The sequence below is a fragment of the Nematolebias whitei genome, chromosome 15, assembly GCF_014905685.2.
Source record: "Nematolebias whitei isolate Nwh7 chromosome 15, NemWhi1, whole genome shotgun sequence".
In the NCBI taxonomy this organism is placed as follows: Eukaryota; Metazoa; Chordata; class Actinopteri; order Cyprinodontiformes; family Rivulidae; genus Nematolebias; species Nematolebias whitei.
The window spans coordinates 6,748,152-6,774,319 of NC_056512.1; the positions used below are offsets into that span (position 1 = coordinate 6,748,152).

The 26,168-nt window shown below is 44.2% G+C and overlaps 1 protein-coding gene across 1 annotated transcript in view; it reads left to right on the forward strand.

The window, feature by feature from the left end:
• Positions 1 to 26,168, forward strand: part of rab11fip4a (RAB11 family interacting protein 4 (class II) a) — a 190,036-nt gene that overhangs the window by 53,138 nt on the left and 110,730 nt on the right. The window contains exon 3 of the mRNA XM_037688793.1: positions 21,741 to 21,829. Within this exon, the coding sequence (XP_037544721.1) occupies positions 21,741 to 21,829 (89 nt within the window). The remainder of the gene's footprint in view (positions 1 to 21,740; positions 21,830 to 26,168) is intronic.

Here is a 26,168-nt window from a genome sequence, read left to right on the forward strand (position 1 = left end):
GAACATTTTCACATTTGACTTTCCTTTAACCTTTGAATGCATATTTTTATGTAACATACTGGTCGACAAACTGAACTATAACGATCAAAAACTTCTGTTCATTTTGCTGGCGGGGAGCAAAAAGGCCCTCACAAGAAAATGGCGTAAACGGGAACCTCCAACAACTGAAGACTGGATTAATGTAGTGAAAGAGATTTATGTATTGGAGAAACTGTCTTTTTCCATTAATGTGCAGAGGGACACCTTCTACAAGATATGGTCAAAGTGGACAGAATATGTCAAACCTGTTATGTCTGATTTTTTGTAAACCTTGCTGTCATTCAGATTGATGTTTGGATTTGATATGTGAGGTCGATGATTAGTTGGTATTTAGGCTCCCCCGCCACTCCCATGTAAGTTCTGGTTGGTTTTTGTTGGTTTTGCTTTGTTTTTTTGTGTGTGTTGTTGTTCGGTTTGTTTGGTTTGTGTATGTTTTTTTTTTCTGTCATAGAAAAAGTGAGAAAACTGAGAAAGAATGTAAAATGAGAACGAAATCAGTATAATTATATCATTGTAATGTAACTGGCTTTCTCAATAAAAAAAAAAAGTAATTTTCAAAATGAATTGTTGAAAAAGCAACCTCGCAGCTCACTGGTCATAAATGCTCAGAATTTAATAAGACGCAGTGTCAAATATTTAATTGTTTTCTTGCAATTATCCAGTGAGATGCCAGCTTAAAGAAGTTTGCTGCTGAGTTTTGTAGCATCTGAAGACGATGGAGTATTTTTTTAAGGCTTGTACCGACTGGAACACAACACGTCAGTTTCTCAGTCTGGACTGGACAAAGGAGTAAATGATTTACTCATTGTCTTTTACACTCGGCTACTTTCAGGGCAATGATCAGAAAGTCTGGCCCAGGTAAACTAAGACTGAGCAGCACTTTATTGCAAATAACACTAATTATTTGCTGGAGTAAACCATGGGTTAGCAGGTGTGGGTGATTCACACTTTTTGTGCATCAGATCTCAGTTCACCAGCTCCAGGTCTTAATGGATGAAGTACAGAGAAAAAAAGACTGCATCATGGAGAATTCATTTTAGGATGGCCTTTCTAAATCAATGAGAGGCTTTATTTGCCATCTTCACCATATTGTGACTTTTTCTAAAAGAAAACCTAATAATACTCAATGACTACTGGATGTAGGCCAGTTCCTCCTCAACCCTGGACTGAAACGCTGCTAAAGAACATGTATGGAAATTCAAAAAATGGCTCTGTGGTTTTGATCTTAAACAAAAGTTCTGTGCAGTTGTGGACTATGGCAGCTGCTCTGAGGACATGAAAAAGTACAATAGTTCTCAAGTTTCATCTTCACCAGGCTGTAAAAAAGTCTCTTTTTGTCTCCTACTGCGGAGCGAAGACGGGGAGTTGGAAATGCCCCCCATCTGTCTGTCCATCCATGCATGTTGTGACCACGATAACTTGAAAAGAAATTAAGTAAAGACTTCCAGTTTGATGTGTGGCTACATGTAGGTGTAAGAAAGGCTCCTTTTGAAAACTCCATTAGCTCCATCTTATATTCGAGATCTTGTTCCATCCTGATGCATGCTCAATAATCCAGGTAGAAAAATCTGAAAAAGTTAAATCTGGTCCTCTGGACATTCAAAAAAAAAAAAAAAAAGTAAAACGACAAAAAAATGTAGAAACGTTTCGTCTTTCATCCGAAAGACTTCCTCAGTCTGAGGTGCTGTATTCAGCTCAGTCTCTTAAATAGCACCTTCTCAGAGTGGATCAACCAGTTTTACTGCTGACAACCAAAACCAGCTGCTCACATGATCAAGAAGGACCATCAGCCTAACAATGGATCATTAGCACACTGATGGCTGTTTACTGTTCACAGAGGGCTGAGTGATACTAGCAATCACAGCATTGTAAGAGGGGGACAGTTGAACACGGAGGCCTCCACCCCTGTTTTATGATGGATGATTTCTTTTCACAAAGATGGCCTCCTTTACTCCTCTCTCAAACCATCGTTCTTCTCTATCCAGGATGTGAACATCTTCATCCCTGAAAGAGTGACCGCTGGCCTGGAGATGAGTGTAGACCTCAGAATCCTGGCCTGATGATGTTGATCTTCTGTGCTGGGCCATCCTTTTGGCCAGTGGCTGTTTAGTTTCCCCGATGTAAGACTGATCACAGCCCTCCTGACACTGAACAACATACACAACATTACTCTGTTTGTGTTGGGGGACTGGATCTTTGGGATGAACCAGTCTTTGCCGTAATGTATTTTGGGGTTTAAAAGCCACTGGGATGTTATGTTTAGAAAATAAACGTCTCAGTTTCTCTGATACTCCCTCAACATATGGAATGACCACTGGTCTGGGTCTGGGTTCCTCCTTTTCACCTGATGGCTGACTGGAATATGGAACTTGTTGTTCCATATTTTCCTAACGGAGCACTTCGCTCTCAGACTGCTGGTTTACTCGTGGTTCCTAGAGTTTCCAAAAGCAGAATGGGAGGAAGATCTTTCAGTTATCAGACGGAAGATCTTTCAGTTATCAGACTCTTCTCTTGTGGAACCAACTTCCAGTTTTTGTCCGTGAAGCTGATACATTGTCCAGTTTTAAGAATGGGCTTAAGACTTTCCTTTTTGATAAATCCTATAGTTAGGGTTAGCTTGTTATGCTGCCTTAAGCTTAGACTACTAGAGGACAAATTGACCTCATTTCCTTAAATTAATTGTTAAAAGTGATTAGTTTTCATTTGATACTATTTCTATCTTAGCATGTGATTCTTGACCTGCCATTGTGTATCTGTTCCTAGTCCAATGTTCCCTCTAATTTTTCATGCGTCTGGGCAAACATGCAAGCTCACTGAGGATCACTGTGAGCAACATCAGATGTGCACGCTGTGGTCACACACCAGTATCACACTTGTTCATAATCTGGGATAATAGCAAGTTAAATGACTTGTTAAAAGAATCAAATTACAGTAACAATTTTCATTAGTTTACTATTAATAGAAGTGATTTGAACCACTTCAAATGAAAAAGACAATAATCTTGTTGTTCATGTGATGTGTAGTATGTTGTATGTGAGAGTCCTGCTTTGGTCTGGGTGAGGGTCCAGTTGTGGTCTGGGTGAGGGTCCTGCTCTGGAAGATGGTTAGCAACACAGTGGTCATTACTGTCAGAAGCATATTTGTAATGTGGGGGAAACACGTAGAGGGTGTCTGGGGGTCCTCCCCCAGAAATTTTTTAATAAAGTAGATGCCATTTCTTGCATTCTGGTGTATTTTAACGGTTGTTTAATATCTAGTTTTAGTCAAGTCAAGTCAGATTTATTTATAGAGCACATTTAAAACAGAAACTGTTACCAAAGTGCTTAACAAAAATATCACATCATCAGATAAAAAGTAGCAAGATATATTTACAGCACATGGAATAAAAATATAAAACCAAAAACAATTAGAAACAATGAAATACTAAATCAGATCACGTTGTGTCAAAAGTCAAGGAAATAATAACAAAAAGCATAAACTCAGTCTGAAACAATGAAATACTAAATCAGATCTGATGACCTTGTGTTAAATAGGAATAATAACAAAAGCATAAACAGAATCAGCATCAATGAAAAACCAGATCTAAAGCTGATCACCCTGTGTTAAATGTCAGTGAGTATAGATGTGTTTTTAGGAGAGATTTAAAGGCAGAGACTGAGGTGGCCTGTCGAATGTTGATGGGCAGATTGTTCCAGAGTTTAGGGCCCACGACTGAGAACGCTCGATCTCCTCTGAGCTTCAGCCTGGTTTTTGGTACGGCCAAAAGCAGCTGGTCTGATGATCTCAAAGCCCGAGAAGGAGTATAAGGAAGAAGAGGTATGATGGTGCAAGGCCGTTAATGCACTTGAATGTCAGCAGGAGAATTTTAAAATCCACTCTGACATGTACAGGAAGCCAGTGAAGAGAGGATAGAACCGGAGTAATGTGCTCAAACCTGTGAGTTCCTGTTAAAAGCCGAGCTGCAGCATTTTGTACGAGCTGGAGACGTGAGAGTGAAGCCTGACTAACCCCAACATAAAGTGAGTTACAGTAGTCCAGCCGGGTTGTACTAAATGCATGGACTAGTTTTTCAAGGTCGAATCTGGACAGAACGGACTTTAGCTTTGCTATCTGCCTTAGCTGAAAGAAGCTCTTTTGTAGAACAGAGTTGATCTGTTTATTAAACTTAAAGTCCGAGTCTAACACTACCCCGAGATTGGTAACCGACTGCTTTAGATGTGGCTGAAGGGAGTGCAGGTTTACAGGATCAGTGACAGTGGCAGAGCTTGGGTTAAACACAATGACCTCAGTCTTCTGATCATTAAAGCTCAAGAAGTTTGCAGCCATCCAAGTCTTGATATCATCAAGACATTTTAGCAAAGGGTGGATAGAGCAGGAACTGTTTGGTTTTAAAGGCAGATAGATCTGAGAATCATCGGCGTAACAGTGAAACGAAATACCATGTTTCCTCAGGATTGACCCCAAGGGGAGCAGATACAATGAGAACAGAAGGGGTCCAAGAATGGAGCCTTGTGGGACCCCACAGGAAAGAGGGACAGAAGCAGATAAATGATTGCCAAAGTTAACACAAAAACTCCTGTCACCCAGATAAGAACGGAACCATTCTAGCGCCACCCCTGTAATCCCAACCCAGTGTTCTAGCCGTGACATAAGGATGCTGTGATCAACAGTGTCAAATGCAGCGGTAAGGTCGAGGAGTACCAGGATCACAGACTGACCAGAGTCATTCGCTAGCAGAATGTCATTACAGACCCTTACTAAAGCTGTCTCGGTGCTGTGCAGTTGTTTAAATCCTGACTGAAAAATCTCAAAAATTCCATTTACATTCAAAAACTTGGTTAGTTGACTAAAAACTATTTTCTCCAAGATTTTAGAAATAAATGGAAGTTTTGAGATTGGCCTGAAGTTAGAACAAGCTGCAGGGTCGAGTCCGGGTTTTTTAATTAATGGAGTTACCACTGCATGTTTTAAAACATCGGGGACCACACCTGTAGCCAAACTGCTGTTAATAATGGCAAGAACAGAGGGTCCAGTTGACGGTAGAACCTGTTTAAAAAATGCAGCAGGGATGGGATCAGCAGGGGAGCCTGAGGGCTTCATGTGATCAACGACCTCATTTAAAAATGAGAGTGAGATGGGATCAAAGTGACTGAAGACTGCTGAGCAGGGGACAAGAACTGAAGGGTCGGCTGTGGAGTGTGGAATTGATGACCTGATCGACTCCACCTTTTCAGCAAAATGCCTGACAAACTTATTAAATGGTGTCGACAGAGGCCTCAATGGTGGCAGACTGAGGCACGTTTAGAATGGTGTTAATGGTGCTGAAAAGAACGCGGGGGTTGTGACTGTTTAAGTTGATAATGTTTGAGAAATATTTGTTTTTCTCCTGTTTAACGGTGGTCTGATAGGCTTTCCAACATGTTTTTAACATCTCAAAAGACACCTGAAGTTTATCTTTTTTCCATCGACGTTCAGCTCTTCTGCACAAGCGTCTTGCCTCTCTTGTGGTCTCATTTACCCAAGGGTGGGGCATGCGTTTTCGATTCCTGAGCTTTAACGGGGCGACTGAGTCCAGGATCTGTACACACGCCTCCTGATGCTGAGAAAGCAACTCCTTTGTAGTAAGACCCGCAGAGAGTTCAGAGTCTGAAACAGAATTACCAGCAAAGATGGAAGAGAAGAGTTTGGCGGTGGAAGGGTTAAAAATCCTACAGGGCTTGGGTGTGGGGGGAGGTGCAGGTTCACAAATCAATGAGGTGTTGAATAAAACCGGTTTGTGGTCAGAACAAACAGTGTCACCAATTTCTAAATCAGAAACAGACAAACCATGTGTTAAGACTAAGTCTAGAGTGTGGCCCTGCTGGTGAGTCGGACCAAGAACACTCTGAACAAAGTTCAAGGACTGGATGAGGTCTAGAAAGTCCTGAGCTAATGGTTTATCTGGGCAGCACACGTGGATATTAAAGTCACCTAAAATCACAACCCGATCATATTGGAGCAGAATACCAGTTAGAAAGTCAGATAGTTCATTTAAAAACTGTTTATGGTATCCGGGGGGTCTGTAAAAAATAGCACACAGAACTGGGTTGGAGCGGCCCAGCTCACAACAGAGCAGTTCAAAACTTGAATAATTAACTGAACCATGGAGCTGTCTGCAGTGCAAATGTTTCTTAAAAACAGCCAATAATCCTCCACCACGACCAGTTGTCCTTGGAGCATTGAAAAAAGAACAATCCAGAGGCAGTAATTCCAGAAAAACACTGAACTCACCAGGGCAGATCCAAGTCTCAGTGATGAAAAGAAAGTCCAGTTGGTTGCAGCAGAAAAAGTCGTTCAAAATAAAAGTTTTATTAGCCAGTGATCTGGCATTTATCAGGGCCATCCTCGTAGAATCCACCACAGGAGGAGATGATTGCAGTGTCCAGTCCAGCGGCCTCAGATTTGCAGAGTTAGACGCGCGCCTCCGGCAGGAAACCCAGCCGCGCACGGGCCCAGTGTGATGATGGGACCCCGACAGCGGGACCAGACAGCGCGCCACAGGATCTGTACAGCGCCAGGAGCAGAGGTGGAAACGCTCACCATCAGCTGGAGAGGATGATTCAGAGGCAGCCAGCTGGGCTTTCAGTTTCACCAGCCGGCCAGCGCGTTTTCCACGGCGTCTGGAGCGACGTCTCCGGGGAGGCAGGTGCGCGCCCCGCTGCAGGTAAGCAGGCACGTCCGCCAGCAGCGGGGGGACAGGGGGGGGTCCAGAGTTACGCTCATAATGATCAAAATAAGCGACATTGGTGCCACAAGGTCGAAGATCCAAAAGTTGTTTTCGGTCATACACCAGCAGAGCGTTGATGTCACAGATGAGAAATGAAAAAAACACCAAAAATACGAACACCATCAGCTGAGGTGGATTGCAAGCCATGTACACAGGCGCCATCTTACCGGAAAAAAAAACAAAAAAAAACCTACCTACACAAGTTACACTTGATTCAATACAGTAACTATTTTAGAGTTAATGGCACAACAAGAAGTAGCCTGACCAACAGCTCTCCTTGTGTGAATAGAGCACGCTCTGCTTCTCTCACGTATCCTAGTTACAGTCTAAGAAACACAGTGTAGCCTAAGTTAAGTTTTAGGGGGAAATAAATTCACTAGCCATTATGAAATGATAATAATAATCACTTAAACAAAATACAGTTAATATTAACGTAAACTAAATACAAATGTTTTGTACATTAGTCTTTACATTTTGTGGCGTTGCATCAAAACCATTTGAGTTTAGTTTGACTCCAACACCCTGAGACACAAATATAAAAATAGCTAATTAATACATCATTTTAGAGTTTTGTGGGACACAAGAGTAATGTTGTCAGTTGAGTTGAACTTCACGCTTGTCAAAAAACTGAAATTCATATTTCACTTAATCAGCCTTAATGTTATATGTGAATATTCAATTAAATTTAATTCAAAAATACTTTATTAATCCCAAAGGGAAATTAAATGTTGTTGTAGCTCGTTATCCTCGTTTAATTAAGAGCTGTTACAGATGCTGATTGCTGTAGGCAGAAAGGATCTCTTATAAAGGTCCGTTCCACAGCGGATCTGAAGAAACTGGCATCAGATACTGTCCACCCAGACTCGGCTGGCTTCTCAGTTCCTCCTGGCTGCAGGACCGCCTGAATGCTGGGCTGAACTCGTCTCAGAGCCATCTCAAGAACCTGAGCGGAGGCCACTCCTTCCAGCAGCCTGCTGAGCACCTCATCGCTGCGAACAGCCAGCCAGCTGCAGGTGCAGGGGACGATCCTGTCCTTCTGCTGTCACAAGCCATGTTTCCTGGCGTCTCCAGGATCTCAGTGATCAGGCACTCGAGCACAGCCGGCAAGGAGATGGGAATGCATCTACGGCACCTCTTTTTCAACTCATTTGAGAATCGGGGCTGTAGATGAGATATTTGAGATTTTTGAGGTGTTGATCAGCTGCTCCTGGTTGTAAAAAGAACACCTTGTTGTTATGGTTACGCATCATAACAAATGTCCAAAACTAAAAAAGTTTCAGTAAAAATCCTTCCTGCTGCACAGCATCCGATACCAGAGGAAACAATCATCACAAAAAATGCCATTTACATCCAGAAAAATAGGAATGAAAGTTTCCATAAGCAAAATCTCAGAATTAAAGTAACAGAGCTGCTCCAACATGCAGCCATCCCGAGCAACGCAGTTCTAGAACATAATGTAAAAATATATAATATATATATCAAGTCACTAAAGCTGCAACAACAAAAGTTGACTAAAGAAAACTGGGAGTTTGTGCAAAAGCCTTCGCATAAAGCTTGATTCATAACTTACATAGATTCATAACCCTGTATTCACTGGTTAACTGGTCATCATTAACTTCATGCAGACTCTCTCACTGGTACATTTTCATCTTTAAATCACTTCTTGGTCTGCTGCCTTCATACATCTCCTCCTACATGTTTCTGAGTGAGTGCAGCTACAGCGTGCGCTCTCAGGACATTATTACCTGCAGTGTTCCCTCAATGAGGACTGAACTAGGCAAAAGGGCCTACTCCGCTCCAGTTTCCTGGAATATCTTACAAAAAGATCTGAAGCTCTCGACCTTGACCTCTCTAAGTGGCTTTAAGAATCTGTTGGACTCCTGACAAGGACCAATACAGACATTTTCCTGTTTTTAGTTTTCTACATTCGCCTTAGAATCTAGCTGTTTTTTTTGTTACTTTTCTTTTTTTAGCCATCCTATTTGTTTAAAAAAAAAAAAAAATCTGTATGACTTTTTATACCTGTCTATTGTTGTCGCTGTTATGCATTGTTGTCATCATTCTTTGTTGAAATCAGGTCTCTCTTGTAAATGAGTCCTAGAGGCTCAATGGGATTTACCTGTCGAAATAAAGGTTGAATGAAAACGTTGGTTACGTACTGTAACCCCAGATTCTATGAGTATAGGCATAGCCCTTTAAGGCTGTCGCTGATGGGTTTATCCCGATATGCGAAGCATTGCACTGAAAAATTTAGTCCACGCCCACCTGCTGTGTGGGCCCCACCCGATCCGTATAAATTACATTAAGAGCGGGAAATCGGCTCCCAAAATAGCTTTTTCTAAAGCTATTTAGGAGCCAGTGAGGTCCGACGCTTAAAGGGTTACGCCTATACTCAGAATCTGGGGTTACAGTACGTAACCAACGTTCTATTTTGTATAGGCTTCGCCCTTTAAGGCTGTCGCTGATGGGTTAAGGGCGAAGCAGATGTGGTCCTCGCCTCACTGGGTCCATTCGAACACCGTATGAAGCAGAAGCTTGCCCAAAAAAAAGTCTTGTCACTCAGCTCCCCATGTGCGTAATTATGCATTGCGTAATTATGTGTGCCATGCACAGACGCATGTTGTGTAACTATGCGTTCTGAATGCATGAACGCCCCGGAAAACTTCAACGGGGAGGGAAAAATGCTGAAAAGAGCCATGAACCAACCGGTTTACGGCTTAACAGTATGAACAGATTAATAATAACAGGAGAGCTGATTATTAATCAAATTAACTGATTGGTAACAATAGCCTTGAACTGATTAGTGACAATAGAACCAAAATAACAATCATAACTTGAGATTGATAACAACATCTCACACTGTAATGCATGCAGACAGATGTGAGTAAAACGGAGTTCCATGAAACAACAATATTCATTCTGTAAACACTAAGGACAGAATGTGTCATGGAACGAGCCGTCACATCACGTAGATAAAAGCGAATGAATGAGCAGGGTGTTGACCACGCGGCCGCAGTGCAAAATGTCCTGCATTGTCATACCATTATGCAAGGTAGTCGAAGATGCAATACCCCTGGTCGTGTGTGCTCTGAGGTTGACAGGAGGCTCTAAATCTGATGTTCTGTAGGCTTCAGAAATGGCCTCACACAGCCAGTATGACAAGCGCTGGGTGGATAACGGGTGACCTGCAGATGCATCTCTATAATGCACAAACAAATGTTGAGTTTGACGCATTGCAGCTGTGCACGCTATGTAACACGTCAACGCTCGCACCGGACAGAGAAGATGAAAAGACGCTACTTCTTCTGATCTGTGGGGGGGGAGAGAGAAAAACCCCTCCAACGATATCACTCTTGATTTAAAAGAGCTCGTGATGTTTTTAGGCATAAAAGCTGGGTTTGGTCTTAAATCAGCTGAGCTGCCGTCAGCCTGAATTCTAAGACATGATGGAGCGACAGAGAAGGCAGATAAATCACTCACTCTCTTAGCGGATGTTAAAGCCAGCAGCAGGGCTGTTTTAAGAGACAAGAATTTAAGTGGAACCTGATCCAGAGGCTCAAATGGAGCTTTGATCAGAGCCTGCAGGACCAGCGTTAAATCCCACTGTGGAACAAGTGGGCGTGAAACAGGCCTGCGTCTCTGTACACATTTTAGAAAACGCTTCATCAGCGGATGAATAAAAACTGTTCTGTCTCCGAACCCTTCGTGGCAGGAAGAGATGGCTGCAGCATACGTTTTAATCGTGCTGGACGCCAAATTTCTGTCCATCAGCTGTTGTAGAAAGGACATCATGCCACCTAGTGGACATGAGGAGGCCTCTACACCCTTCTCTGTACACCAGCGCTAAAAAGCTGTCCACTTTGATGTGTACAGCGCTGTGGTAGATGCAGCACGTGAAACCTGAATTGTGCACACTACATCCTGTGGGAGACCCATCCTCTCTAAGCGGATCCGTTCAGCGGCCAGACCACAGGTGCTGGCCTATTTCTGGGTAACTCCTGATTGCTCCTCCTGCCTGGAGGAGAGCGTCCTCCCTCCACGGCAGTTTCCACAGGTGCCCCGACAGCAGGCGTTGCAGGACTGGGAACCATGGTGCGCTCACGCGTTCGGTGGCCACCAGGAGAGCTGTTAATCCCTCCTCCTGAACTCGGATCAGGAACCGTAAAATCAGAGGAGGTGGAGGAAAAAGCGTACAGAAGCATTTTGGGCCATGGGCTGTGGGCAAACGCATCCACCCCCATCGGTGGTTCGTCTCGCTGGCTCAGAGAAAACCATATTTGACACTGAGCGTTTTCTCGTGTCGCAAACAGGTCCACAGCTGCTATTTCAATCTGAGTCAAAATGCTCTGTCAGAGGATGATTAAAGGTTGTTCTGTCTCCGACAACGTTGAGACAAGAAGAAAACATGGCTGCAGCATACGATAATCGTGCTGGACGCCGCATTTCTGTCCATCAACTGCTGCAGAAAAGGACAGCATGTCGTCCAGTGGACATGAAGTGGCCTCTACACCTTCTCTGTACACCTTTTACAAAACGTTTCATCAGCAGATGATTAAAACTGTTCTGTCTCGAAAATTTCATGACAGGAAGAGATGGCCGCAGTGAACATTTTACACGAGCTGAACGCCAGATCTCTGTCCATCAGCTGCTGCAGAAAGGACGGCACACTACCTAGTGAACATGAAATGGCCTCTACACATTTCTCTGTACAGCAGCGATGAAAAACTGACCACTTGATGTGAACAGCACTGTGGTGGTTGCAGCACGTGAATCCTGAATTGTACGCACTACATCTTGAGAGAGATCCATCCTCTCAAAAGGATTCGCACAGTGGCCAGACCACAGGCGCTGGCCTATTCTGATTAACTCCTGATCGCTCCTCCTGCCTGGAAGAGAGCGTCCTCCCTCCACTGCAGGTTCCACGAGCGCCCCGATAACAAGTGTCGTAAGACTGGGAACCATGATGCGTTCACGCACTTGGGACAGAGGAGCTGTCAGTCCCTCCTCCTGAGCTCGGTTCAGAAAACCATGATATCAGAGGGAGAGAGTGAGGTGAAGAAGCATTACGACCACAGGCTGTGAGCAGACACGTCCACCCCTAGTGGTGGATCGTCCCGTGGCTCCATGATAATTATAGTTGACATCGAGCGTTCTCTCGTGTTGCAACAGGTCCACAGCCGCTTGCAGGATTTCTGCCGCGTCTGAGCCATAGCTCTGGGTGGAAGGTCCCAGGTCCCCGTGCCGTAAAGGACCGTCTTTGGACATCATATCCGTCCCCTGTTCAGAATACAGGAGATGTACCCTACCCATTAATGGAATGTTGTTTCTCACAATTAAAAATTGACAAATCTAAAATAAATCTCATCTTTCCGGTTCGTTGGGACCAGGGAGTGACGAGAGAGGAACCGTGTTTTCCTCTCCTTCTGAGACTCTGGAAATTACATTTTAATCAGAATTTCCTGAGCTTCTGCGAGAGGGGACGAGATCTGTTCTAGAAATGACAGAAAACGTCATTAGAGTTCCTCTGTACCGGGGTTTGAGCTGTACTGCAGCGTGAATCCCCGGATGAAAACGGTTCGCCTATCCGTCTGGAGCGCACGCTCATTGCCACTCGTTTATAAAGTTATCAAGCGAGCACGCGTTTATGCTGTGAACTCACATGCATGCTGATGTGAGCTGGTGCGCGCTGAAGGAGAAAGAAAAAACGCGCGCCCCCGAGCATGCAAATCGTTGTGCGTTTGCTGATGCTGCGGGACGCAGCTCATCTGTGTTGTGCTCAAGTTGAGTGCAGCTGCTCCGTGTAAACACTCGGGGAGCGGGTGCATGTATGTGCCAACGTGCCCTGAAGAGTCGTGTGTGCGCGCCCTCATTCATGCGACGCCTTAAGCGAGGGTTGCCACGGGAGCGCGCGTTTGACGCTGGTGCGGTCAGGAAGCAGCGCACGGCATGGTGGGGCGAGGTTACCACTGGGCTCGTTCTGCCGAACACGTTCATTCTTGGTTGCAAATCACGTGAGCTTTTGAGTGATTCCATGAGCTGCAGTATAAATTCAGAAAACCTTCTTCGAGGATGAAAGAGCGGAGCCGCTGTGAGGCTTGTGAAACTGTTGACGCCGCGGGAGCGCGCGTTTGACACCACTGCGATGAAAACGCGTGTCACTCCCGCCGAGAGCGAGATACGTTACTGGGCTTGTACCACGGTCTCACGGTAACGTTGACGTGAACGGCGGGCGCTGAGAGCTGCATGCGCGCTTTCATAACGCAGCGCCTTATAGGTGAAGGCTGCTCGTGCCGCGGGAGCGCGTGTTGGCACCGCTGGCAGTGAATGAAACAACCTTAACAGGCTCATTTGTGATGAGTGTGTGTGATGGGGCCGCTGTCAGATCATCCGTGCTGACAGCCTGGCTAAAAGACACTTCTTCATAAAATGATGTTTATTCCACATCGTGTCATCAACACACATCCAGCAAACCGACACCTGGTTATCTTCCCCTGAGCTCTGTTTGTTGTCCTAGAGGGCCCCCTGTTGGCGGAGTCCAGGAAAAATTGAACTTCCGGATGCCGAGGACGTCTGACGGGAGGGGCTGTCATAGCAGAGCTGGGGAGGCGTTGTGCAGCCGTGGAGCATCTTGAAATGATCCCTCGCTGATGAAAGGCCCTCCAACAAAAACCTTCTGCAGCTCTCCTGAGAGGAAGGTGGAGTGATGAACCAAGAGAACCTCTGGGACCTCGTTCTCCAGCTGTGATGCGGGGCGGCAGACAGCAAAAGAGGCGCACCGGTTGGGGATGACGTCAGCTGCCCTGCAGACAGAGCGTACTGCAGGGGCCGACAGCGCCGTTAGCGAACAGCCGCTACGAGAGCGTAGCTAACCGAAGGTCAGAGGGCCCACCGTCTCTTCTCGCCTCTGAACGTGTACGCCAACAGCGTAACGTGTTGTTCGCTGCGGCCGTCTGGAACGCATGCTGGTGAGCTCAGTTGGAGAGCGGTGTCACCGTCTGGGTTACGCTAACCAGAGGCACGGGATGCTGGTCCACCTGGACATCTTGTTCCGATGAAGCCTCCGTCAGGCCCGGCTCCAGGGGGCACTGAGGGAATTTCCGCTCGGTGAACCCCTGCTCTGGAGATGGGTGCGGACTGTGGAGACCGGCCCCCCAATCTACCAGGAAAGTCGGCTGTGGCCTCGCCCGTAGGACGTCCTGTTGGGAAAACGAGGCCAGATGGATCAGGACGGTGAGCCGGAATGGAACCTAGAAAAAACCTTCCCGCCAGATCATCCGAACTGGCGGGAAAGGCGTGGGACGTAAAAAAAAGGGTCCCTTCATGCCAGCGGCTCCTGAATTACGCCGGGCAACCCCAGAGGGCGCCGTCCGCCGGGAGCGGTGTGATCGCCGATGCGAAACGAGGTGGGATGAGGTGAGCATTCACTCAGCCCCCCTCCACCGACACTACGCTCTCCAGGAGGGAATGAGCAGCGGGGGGCTGCAGCTGAGCGCCGCCTGTCCCGGAGGAACCATCCGATTCGCTCCGAGGGTCGGCGATAAGAGGAAAATTACAAGATGGCGTTGTCCAGCGTGTAGCAACCTGTCACAGAGAAATACTCCTCGGCGTTTACCTTGAAACAAGACTGCTCGTCAGCTTCTCCTCGAGGAGGAGAGCTCACCGGGACGACCGGAGGTCGACGTGCCGGGCCAAGCATTCTTAACAAAGGTTGGTCATCTACACAACTTTCCTTATTTGTTCTTCTGACAGTGCTATTAGCTTGCTGAAGAAAAAATGGGAGCCGATTTCCCGCTCTTAACGTAGTTTATACGGACCGGGTGGGGCCCACACAGCAGGTGGGTGTGGACTAAATTTTTCAGTGCAATGCTTCGCATATCAGGATAAACCCATCAGCGACAGCCTTAAAGGGCAAAGCCTATACGAAATAGAACTTCTTCTTACCAATGGCCTAGCATAAAGCAATATGATCATCATCCATCGTGTCTATTAGTAACTTAAAATACCTAATTAAAACTCCATTAATGGGCTAGGTCTATTGTAACCTTACCCAGTTGTAGGGTGAAGAAACAAACATGTAGCATTAACAGTATGAACAACATTCAGGAATTGTTTCTATAAGAACATTATCAAATATTTTATGTGAACGGTAAGATCGTTCCACCCACCAGGAAATGTAACCTTGGGTGAGCTAACCTCGGACAAACTAACAAACAAAGATAGCTGAAATGTGGAGGTAGAGACGATCACGGTGTTTATTGTTATTATTATTTATTGTTTATTGCACTATTGTTTAGTGAGGCATTTATTTCTTATTGACCAAAATTTAAGGCAAAGAAGATCTAAGCTAAAAATCTAAGCTACTAACAACTTAAAACAGTTACTGCAGTAGATGTTTTCATGCTGCAGATCAGCACAGGCCACAAACTCAGTGAAATTCATTATGTAAGAATAAATTTTACATTACACAACCTATTAAACTTCTTATTTCAGTTTTTTCCTCTTCAGGGTCTCCACAGCGAGTCATCCTCCCCCATCTCTCTCTGTCCTCTGCGTCCTCTGTCCTCACTCCAACTACCTCCATGTCCTCTCTAACTGCATCCATATATCTCCTCTTTGCCTTTTTCCTGGCAGCTGCATTTCTCCTTCATCCTTATGCCCACTGTCCCTCCTCTGGACATGTCCAAACCACTGTCCAAACCACTGTCCTTCTACTGGACGTGTCCAAACCACTGTCCCTCATCTGGACGTGTCCAAACCACTGTCCCTCTTCTGGACGTGTCCAAACCACTGTCCCTCTTCTGGACATGTCCAAACCACTGTCCCTCCTCTGTACGTGTCCAAACCACTGTTCCTCCTCTGGACATGTCCAAAACATCTCAGTGTGTCCTCCCTAACTTTATCTCTCAGTTGTTCAACCTGTGCTTTACCTCTAATGAGTTCATTCCTAATCTTATCCATCCTCGTCACTCCTAATAACCTCAACATCATCATTTCTGCCACTTCCAGTTCTTTCTCTTGTCTTTTTGTCAATGCCACTGTCTCCAGACTACACAACATAACTGGTCTCACAACTGTTTGTAAGCTTTTTCTTTGACCATCCAGATTCACACCAAGCACTGTACTGTTTTCTAACACTTAGCATGATACAAATGGCTACAAGTTGTGGGATTAGCTTACTTACCACCTTTGTTTGACGTCATACGACCGTAAACTTCTGTGGTAAATCCACAACGCCAAATATTATTCCTCAGTATGCGATGAAATATGGGGTAACAAAGCTTGGAAAAGAGCTACAAGTCACGGTTGCTTGTAGCTACGTAGCTTCTTTGAACTCAGCTCTGCTGAAACTCCATAAGACGCTGATTGGCTGGATGCACATCACGTGACAAATCACGTGACACAGCTCTGTTTTGACTGGATTTCGTCCCCCACTTTGCACGCATCAGGCGGCTGCACTTTACAGACGGCTGTGCTCGGTTCTGACAGTTTATTATAAAATGGGAGATAACCTTGTGGCCAGTTCGCAACTGCACAGCATAGGTTTTCTTGTGCTGGTCGAAGCAGATGGACGCTTGTCCTGAGCCTGGTTCTGCTAAAGATTTCTTCCTCATGAGGGAGTTTTTCCTTTCCACTGTTGCCTTCCTTCATGCTTGCTCAAGATGAGAGTTCTGTGATGGAGTTAAACTCAAAGCAGTCTGCTCCTCAGATAAATAATGTTAACTTATTATTTTTAAATATGAATGTTTCTGTTAACTTGTTTTATATATGAATGTTTCTGTTCAGTGCCATGAGACGACTTCTGTTGTGACTTGGAGCTATATAAATAAACTGAATTGAATTGAAGAGAAAACTGGGTAGCAAAGTCAAAATCCAAGATGGCCACTGCCATATTTAAATGTACACCAACTACCTCTATCATTTGAGAAAACTATGCTTTTTTTAAATCTATTTTCTCGCTTAAATTAATATTTTTTCAAATACTTGAGGTGGCTGAAGATTACCGGTAAACTATGGTGGCCAAGGCCAGATTTTTTTCAGCCAGACAACAAGAGTGTAAAAACAAAAACAAATTTATTGTTTTGCAGCTTCAGGTGGGAGTCCGAAATCAGTTGCAGGAACACGTCTTCTCAGGCAAGTGGGGTAAGAGCCACCTGTTGGAGCTTGAAGAGATGATATCACTGTTACTAGTGGGAAGGCAGCTGCAGAGGGAGGCCTGTAATGCTGTGAACTGCAGGGCAATCCGGGGTTGTGGTCCAAAAGGCGAAGCAGGGGTCATACACAGGGAGTCAGAGTTCCAATAACAAGTTCAAAGGGTCAAACCATAATCCAGAAATCCGTAGGCAGAAGAAATAGTCGAAACCAGGGTCAGATTGGCAGACACAATCAGGTGAGAAGCAGGTAGAACAGTAAATCCTAATGACATGGAGTGAGGTCGAGATCCAAAAGACAAGATGTCAGGCATGAAAACAAGATGGTTGGATATCAGAGACCATGAAAGGTATGATAATCTGGCTCAGAATGAGTGATCATGGGTCTTAAATAGGGCAGGTAACTGGGGCTGGGTACCTCTCTAAAAAAAAATGTGTGTCTGTACCTTCACTTCGGTGTCGGTTCCTGGACGGTTCTTTTTTCGGTGCCAATTTTATGATTAACATCAATTCTAACAAGAATAAAATTAGGTTACACATTACAGTACAAATCTTGAGTTTTATTTTTTAACTTTGGTATTTTTATATTCCAAGCAGTTTTCTTACATAAAAATAAATAAATAATTTTCAAGTCAAAAGAACAGTTTCAAACCAGTGACACTTCAGTGTCTAATGCTCACTTCTACACACTGACGACCTTTTCACTGAACAGTTTTTCTTCAGAAACATGTCTTCTTTCTCTGGACACAAACAAGCCCACTCCTGGCTGATGGTGTCTCCAGCAGTAGAAAATGTTCACTCTGAGGGTGTGGATGATGCTTGTTGCACACACAGATACCTGGTTGTCAGTTTGATAGCACTGACAAATAGAATAGTGTCCCTCACATTCCACCAGCTGGTCACTGAATTCACTGAGGTTAGGGTTGATGGCAGACTTCTGCACTTCTGTGCCTCTTCCTGAATCTTCTCTGTGGTTCTCTGGGGTTTAGGGCTCTTATCATTTCCCTAATTGACATTAGAACACAAAACATCAACAATAACATGGTTGTGTTATTATTGCTCAAAAAATGTTATCTAGGCTGAGAGATAAAGGCTTAACTAGTCAGCAATATCCTTTACAGCTGACCATGCTTACCAGCTCCACCACTGTAGACAAAGGCAGCAGACTTTAACAAGTTTTGGGGGCGGCTGTGGCTGAGTAGTTAGAGCAGTCGTCCTCCAATGCGAGAGTTGGGGGTTCGAATCCACCAGCAGTCACATGCTGAAGTGTCCCTGGGCAAGACACGGAACCCCTCACTGCCTCTGATGTGTGTCCCATCAGTGTATGAATGTGATAAAGCACTGATTAGTCTCTTTAGAATGATTTGTTCAATTAGCTTTGTAGAGATCTAGTAGAGTGCTGTATGAACGTGTAAATGAGACACAGATTGTAGTGTAAAGCGCTTTGAGTATCTTGAAATAAGATAGAAAGGCGCTATATAAGTACAGTCCATTTACCATTACCATTTAACAAAGTTTGTGACTGTCCTGTGGCTCCCATCTCACTTTTCTTTTGTCTGTCCTCCTCACATCAGGGTCAGAGCCTCCTGTGAGGAGAACATTAACATAAACAGTGAACATTAGGTGAACTGTTTAACCAGCTGACCAGATGGATGAGCACATTTTTACAAGCTAAGCTTCATCTGTTACTGTCAATCTTTAGGTAGCTTTTGATTTAGCTAGCTACGTAGATAGCCATAAAATAAAGCTACACACTAATATCTTAAAGTTAGCATTACATGGATCCTAGTCTATTTCACTACGAAGCACGTATTAACATTAACAAACGTAAACTTACCAACTGAAATCCCAGACACAACTCCTTCCTCGGTGCGAAGCAGAGTCCGGTTGTGGAGATGTTGAATCAGGCTGTTCAGGCTCTAACACTCACAGGCTGACTTTAACGCTGAGAGGAGGGGAGGCTGCTATCCTCTCTCCTTGCAGACAAACATGGAGCAACTTTCCGCTCATAAATTGAAGCCGTTCGACGACACATGCACTGCACACGTGAACCCCATCTGTGGGCATAATCAGCGCCATAGACATATGGTTATACAGCAGCTCTATACAGCTCTGAGTGTAAACACGTATGTCTGTTTGAAATATGTCTGTGTTTTACCTGCCTGCGTTCTGAAACCACCTGTCATGTTACAACCAATCACCGAAACTTGACACCGAAAGAAGAGTCATGTTTCAATCCATACACCGTATCGTAAAATATTGTTATAATAATAATAATAATAATAACAATATAATAATCATAGTTAATATAATATTATTATTATTGTTATATTGTATTGTATTGTTGTTCCGCCATATTGTTCTAGAATTGCGCCGCTCAAGGTGGCTACATCTTGGAGCAGCTCTGTTACTTTCATTCTGAGATTTTGCTTTTGGAAACTTTAATTCCTATTTTTCTGGATGTAAATCACATTTTTTGGATGATTGTTTCCTCTGGTATCCGATGCTGTGCAGCTGGAAGGATTTTTACTGAAACTTTTTTAGTTTTGGACATTTGTTATGATGTGTAACCATGGCGACAAGGCAGTTTTCTACAACCAACAGCAGCTGATTAACATCTCAAAAGCTCAAATAATATCTCAACTACAGCCCCAAATCTCAAATGAGTTGAAAAGGATGTTCTGTGGACGCATTCTCATCTACCTGCCAGCTGTGCTCGAGTGCCTGACCACTGAGATCCTGGAACTAACAGGAAACACGGCTCATGACAGCGGAAGGACAGGATTGTCCCTCAGCACCTACAGTTGGCTGTCCGCAGCGACAAAGAGCTCGGCAGACTGCTGGGAGGAGTTCTGCTTGTCATTCGGGCGGTCCTACAGCCCGGGGGAACCGAGAGGCCAACAGAGTCTGGGTGGACGAATCGAACGGCATCTGCAGCCAGTTTCTTAGGATCCACTGTGGGATGGACCTTTACAAGAGATCCTTCCTGCCTATAGCCATCAGCATCTATAACATCTCTTAATGAAATGAGGATAATGAGTTGCAACAAATAATAATTTCCCTTTGGGATTAATAAAACATTTTTGAATTGAATTGAATTGAATTGAATAAAAAAACCTCAGTTCAGTATACAGCCCTACAGGTAACAGGTGTTGGGCATGATCACTGAGTGGGCGTGGTTAGATGACAGGAGCAGAAAACATGACATGAAGGACTGTGAGCGAGGCAGGGGACAGAGGACATGATCATGACACCTCCACTCAACAGGATCTATCACTCTGAGCCACCTCGGACAAAGATAAATAACATTAATTCAACACTTGCTCTTGTCAAGGGCAGATGTCTTCTCCTCCCTCTCCGCTTTGCTTTTGCTCTGTCCTGTCTGTGAAACTGCTTTAGAGCCTCTCTTCTACAAATCTTCCGAATCATAATTTATGGATTTGGTCAGTTGGTCCCTCAACACAATTGACAATATTTCTTTGAAGAGAAGACAGGCTTCAGGCGAGTCGATTTGCCCTGTTTGCACGTACGCAGCTGGATATCACATCAAGTCTTCCAAGTCGATGATGTGTCTATCTCTACTGTCATCTATGGATTTTCAGGACGCATATATAATTGGATTTATGATAACTGGTTCTTGCTTTTTGGATTCGGCTGGTTCCTGGGTTATCAACAATCAAAGAAGTCATTGGCAGCAAATTTGGACCTGGTCAGTCTGCCTGCCTTACGATGGTTTGGTTCATGCCTCGAGCTCCCAGACTCAAATGCTTTTGTTAGGATGGATCAGATCTCGGGGAATATTCTCAGACATGGTCCATTGGTGTGGCCATTTAATTTGAACGTTTCAGAACCGAGTGGACCGACACACTCAAGGTAGATGTCATTAAAGTTCTGCCTTTCTGCAAAACAATTGTGTTTATCTGAACTCAGCTCCCTGACTGGCCTTGACAGGCCATCTTATCTCAACTCGCCTGAAAGTTTTTGTAAACCTGATGCTCTAACCCCCTCCCTCCCCTCCTACTGAGGAATTTCCATGGCCTTTTCAGAGGGGCCCAGCTGAATAAACATTCTGTCATCATTTCAGGACTCTTTGGATTTGTCCTTGGCTGTCCTTGGCACCCCCTGAGTGTGTACAAATATCTCCAGAGGGAATTATTTGAACCGAGTGATTTTATCTGAACTCTGCAGTGCCTCTGTGTGTTGTCTCTGACTGCTCACCATCGCTGCCCCTCCCCCCCACCCCCGCGCACGTAATGTTGGCGTCATTATGTGCTAATGTGCGGGATTTTTTTCATTATCATGCTGTTAATCTTCAACCAAAGATTAAGAGCGTGTTAGGAAATTTTTAGGAAATTTTTTGACTCCAAACCCTATGTGTCATTTTTCACCACTTTTTATTGTCTGCCCAAACGGGTCTCACTTGTAAATACTGTAAGTCTTTGAGGCTCAGTGTAACTTATCTGTTTAAATAAAGGTTGAATTGAATTAAAAATTCCTCTGTCCCTTATAAACAATGTAACTCCTTAATGTCTTGCACCACAAACACTAAATTGACAATAACTACACAATCATGTCGAAAACTTCAATCACTATTCACATCCTTGATCAATGGGTGACATTGGTGTACGCTTGTTAGGATCATTTTTGTCACACTTGACAAGACATCAGTTTTTTTTTGATCCAATGAAAATTAACCTGAAACCATAACTCTGATTTATTGTACTAAAGGAGAAAGTTGCTTTCATTAACTTGAGATGCTTTTTTTTGTCCTTCTCTTGGTTGTGCAGGTTGTGAGGAGATCTTAAAGATGGCCGTAGTTCCCCTGAGTCTTACTCCTCGCCAACAGTCCGTCACAGACAATGGTTATATCTACCAGGTAAACTCCTGTTCATTAAATAGATCCCGTTTATCTCTCACTGCTGAAAAGCAAAGATGGAGTGAGAAAGTTTTTGCCTGTTTGTCTGTTTTTACCAAACTATTTCATGAACTCTTCAATTCAGTTTATTTATAAAGCTCCCAGTCACAACAGAAGTCATCTGTTCTAGATAGTGTTCTAGAATTGTGCCGCTCAAGGTGGCTGCATGTTGGAGCAGCTCTGTTGCATTCATTTTGAGATTTTGCTTTTGGAAACTTTAATTCCTCTTTTTCTGGATGTAAATCACGTTTTTTGGATGGTTGTTTCCTCTGGTATCGGATGCTGTGCAGCTGGAAGGATTTTTACTGAAACTTTTTTAGTTTTGGACATTTGTTATTATGCGTAACCATAGCAACAAGGCAGTTTTCTACAACCAACAGCAGCTGATTAACATCTCAAAAGCTCAAATAACATCTCAACTACAGCCCCACATCTCAAATGAGTTGAAAGGATGTTCTGTAGATGCATTCTCATCTACCTGCCAGCTGTGCTCGAGTGCCTGACCACTGAGATCCTGGAACTAGCAGGAAACACGGCTCATGACAGCAGAAGGACAGGATCGTCCCTCGGCACCTACAGTTGGCTGTCCGCAGTGACGAGGAGGTCGGCAGACTGCTGGGAGAAGTGGCCATCGCTCTGGGAGGAGTTCTGCATGGCTTTCGGGCGGTCCTACAGCCTGGTGGAACCAAGAGGCCAGCCAAGTCTGGGTGGGCGGATCGGACGGCATCTGCAGCCAGTTTCTTAGGATCCACTGTGGGATGGACCTTTACAAGAGATCCTTCCTGCCTACAGCCATCAATATCTATAACATCTCTTAATGAAATGAGAATAACGAGTTACAACAACAAATAATTTCCCTTTGGGATTAATAAAGTATTTTTGAATTTGAATTTGAATAAGAAAGCCAACACACGTTAAGGATAAAAAGTAGTTACAAATACAAAACAGGTAGAGCAAAGTAAAGACAGCAGCAGAGTGAAGAAATGTGGTCAGTTTGTCTGTCCTCCAGCAGTCTATCCCAATAGAGCAGAACTAAGGGATAGCTCAGGAAACCCCATCCAACCCTAACTATAGGATTTATCAAAAAGGAAAGACTTAAGCCTAATCTTAAAAATAAACGAGATGTCAGCCCCACAGACATGATCCATGGCCATCAGTGAGTCAGCCTTCAGGTGGAAGAGAATGTTTTAGTAGACAGCAGGTTCTTGAGGCAGGAGGTTCTCAGCCATCTCAACCACGTTATAAATCTCAATAAAAACGTTCATAACTCTCAACTGAAAAATCTCTAACAAAAGCTAAAGGCTACAAATCAGCGCTGCCCTTCAGTATCTGCATCGCAGCCCCAGACTGCTGTCATACATTTGCACTCCTGTAGGTATTAAAGAGTGCACAGTTTTCGTACTGAAAGTTATGGACAAAATGAGGAATGTGCGTGTTACACAATCCTCAGTCTTTAGACCCATTGGCAGGCAGGCAAGCGAGGCAGGAGTTTAAAATAAAAATAATTTATTTTAAACAACAAAACAAAAAGGCTGGCATGGCAACAAAAAACACAAGTAGGATCAGGCAGGCAAAAACAGGACGGGTACAGATACGGGAGGATAATTGGACAAACAGGAACAGAGGAGGACTGAGTCGTCCGTGCATAACAGAACAATGACTGGACGCAGAGTGGAGGAGAGAAGAGCTTTAAATAAGGCAGAGGAAAAGTGAGTAATGAGAGCACCTGGGCAAGTAGCTGATGAGGGACAGGTGTGAATGATAAAGACTGGGAGACTGGAGAGGCAGACTGAGGAGTGAGTGGAAACTGACATGAAACACAGAGTCAAAATACACAAGGAACAGAAGGACACAAGCGGAACGAAATTAACACAATAAGCAGAGAAAGGGGAAGACAGAAATACAAAGTCAGACAAGGGACAGACCGTGTCAGCGTGGTCACTGAAATATTCAGGTTTATCATGCGGTGTGCCATAGGCGTCGCAACCATTATATGTGGTCGGCTGTGGCTGAGTGGTTAGAGCAGTCGTCCTCCAATGCGAGAGTTGGGGGTTTGAATCCACCAGCAGTCACATGCTGAAGTGTCCCTGGGCAAAACACTGAACCCCTCATTGCCTCTGATGTGTGTCCCATCGGTGTATGAATGTGATCTAAAAGCACTGATTAGTCTCTTTAGAATGATTTGTTCAATTATCTTTAGCACTTAGAGTATCTTGAAATAAGATAGAAAGGTGCTATATAAGTACAGTCACTTTACCATATGTGAAGGGGACATACCATACCATACCATACCATTTTATTTATAGAGCACTTAAAACAGCGACAAGGCCAACCAAAGTGACGTACAGACAGAACAACAGACAACACACAAAGCAAAATACCAAATGAAGAAATGTCAAAAATATAGACATAAAAATGATGCAGATAATGACGACTAACCAGTGTGGAGCATACAGGTTCAAAACACAGATCATCTGGTGTTGAAAGCTACTGAATAGTAGTGGGTTTTTAAACGGGACTTGAAAGCCGAGAGGGAGGGTGCCTGTCTGACAAGCAGAGGTAACTTGTTCCAGAGTCTTGGTCCTGCTACAGAGAAGGCCCTGTCACCTCTGCGCTTAAGACGAGTTCCTGGAACTGTGAGGAGCAACTGGTCCACTGACCTCAGAGAACGTGGTGGGACATACGGTTGCAGCAGATCAGAGAGATTGGGGGGGGGGGGGCGAAACTGTTCAGTGATTTGTAGACATACAGGAGTATTTTGAACTGGATTCGAAAGTGAACCGGTAACCAGTGCAGTGAGGCCAAGACTGGTGTAATGTGCTCTCTTTTGCCTGTACTGGTTAAAAATCGGGCTGCTGCATTCTGGACCAGTTGTAGTCGTGCAATGGAGGTCTGACTGATACCAAACAGGAGTGAATTGCAGTAATCAAGCCTAGATGTAATGAATGCATGTCCCCCCCACATTAAAAAAACGTTTATTTGGACCCCCCACACACTTTTCCTATGAAACATTAGTTCCGTCGGCGCAGTTTCTCTTTCTTCATGAACAAATTCATTCCATTTGATTAATAGGAGAATACTCAAGCCACTAATACCCCTTTTCCACGGTCACGGCGCGGGTCGGATATTTCCGGCTTGATGCGTGTTTGAGGTCTTTTCCACTGTTCCTTGGACCGGCTCACCTCCCTAAATTCTGGCCCGGCTTTTCAAGGGGTCCAAGCGAGCCGAGCCGTGACGTCAGAAACTGTCGGTCACTGATTGGTCTGTGGAGTCTTTCCAAACAACCCGATGCGCCATTTTTCTCTACCGCCTGCCATTGGCGATAACTCAAGGAGCGTATCTTTTAGTATTTTGAAGCTATAAAAAAACAATAATATCAAAGCCGTGGTCAAATGCAGAAGTGCAGGTGTTGTTGTGCTTGGTGGCCCACGAAAAAAGTCAAAGCGAGCTAGATGGAGCAATTGAAGGGTGGTTTGGACACGGCCACTGCTCTACTTGAATCGTTTATAGAAGATGGTGAGTGTTTTCTAACTTTAAACATATTTTAGTTACTCATCCCATCGGTTCTAAACATATTTTTAACTAACAAAAGAGGCTGACGCCATAATAGGACAACATCGGTGCTACGATGCTAAGCTAATTTGCATAAACGCTAACTGTCCTCCGTTCCCGTTTCTCATTGTATTTTATCCAGAACGTATTTCAGCGCGTGACGGTTCATCTCTAAACTCCACATTAAACCCTCCAAGCCTCCCGGCTTCTGCTCCTGCTCCATCAGAGGAGTCTACACCTGACAGAGCTCCATCACAGCCCAGCTGCACCTCACAGAGCAGCACAACGCTGCAGCCTTCTGTGCTCGGTAAGAACAGATGCAACATGTTCCACATCACTTTATTTGTGCCGATAAGGACTTGATTTATTTTATTTTTAAAGTAATAAAAAATGTTGAATAAATACTGAATTGGGATGAAGTTATGTACACAGGGTCCCAGTTACAGACAACAAAATGTAAAATAAAAACAGTAATAAGATCTAAGATATGAATTAAGAAAAATATCAACTAAAAACATCTACTAATAATACACTAAGCACTAATAGCAGTAAACAATCAAAACAATACGTCAAACAGCAACATGAACTAGAGTTTGTGCAGTGTTATGAATATCTAACCAGGATAGTCATGTTGCTGCTGATCTGTTTCATGTTGCTGCTGATCTGTTTCATGTTACTGCTGATCTGTTTCATGTTGCTGCTGATCTGTTTCATGTTACTGCTGATCTGTTTCATGTTGCTGCTGATC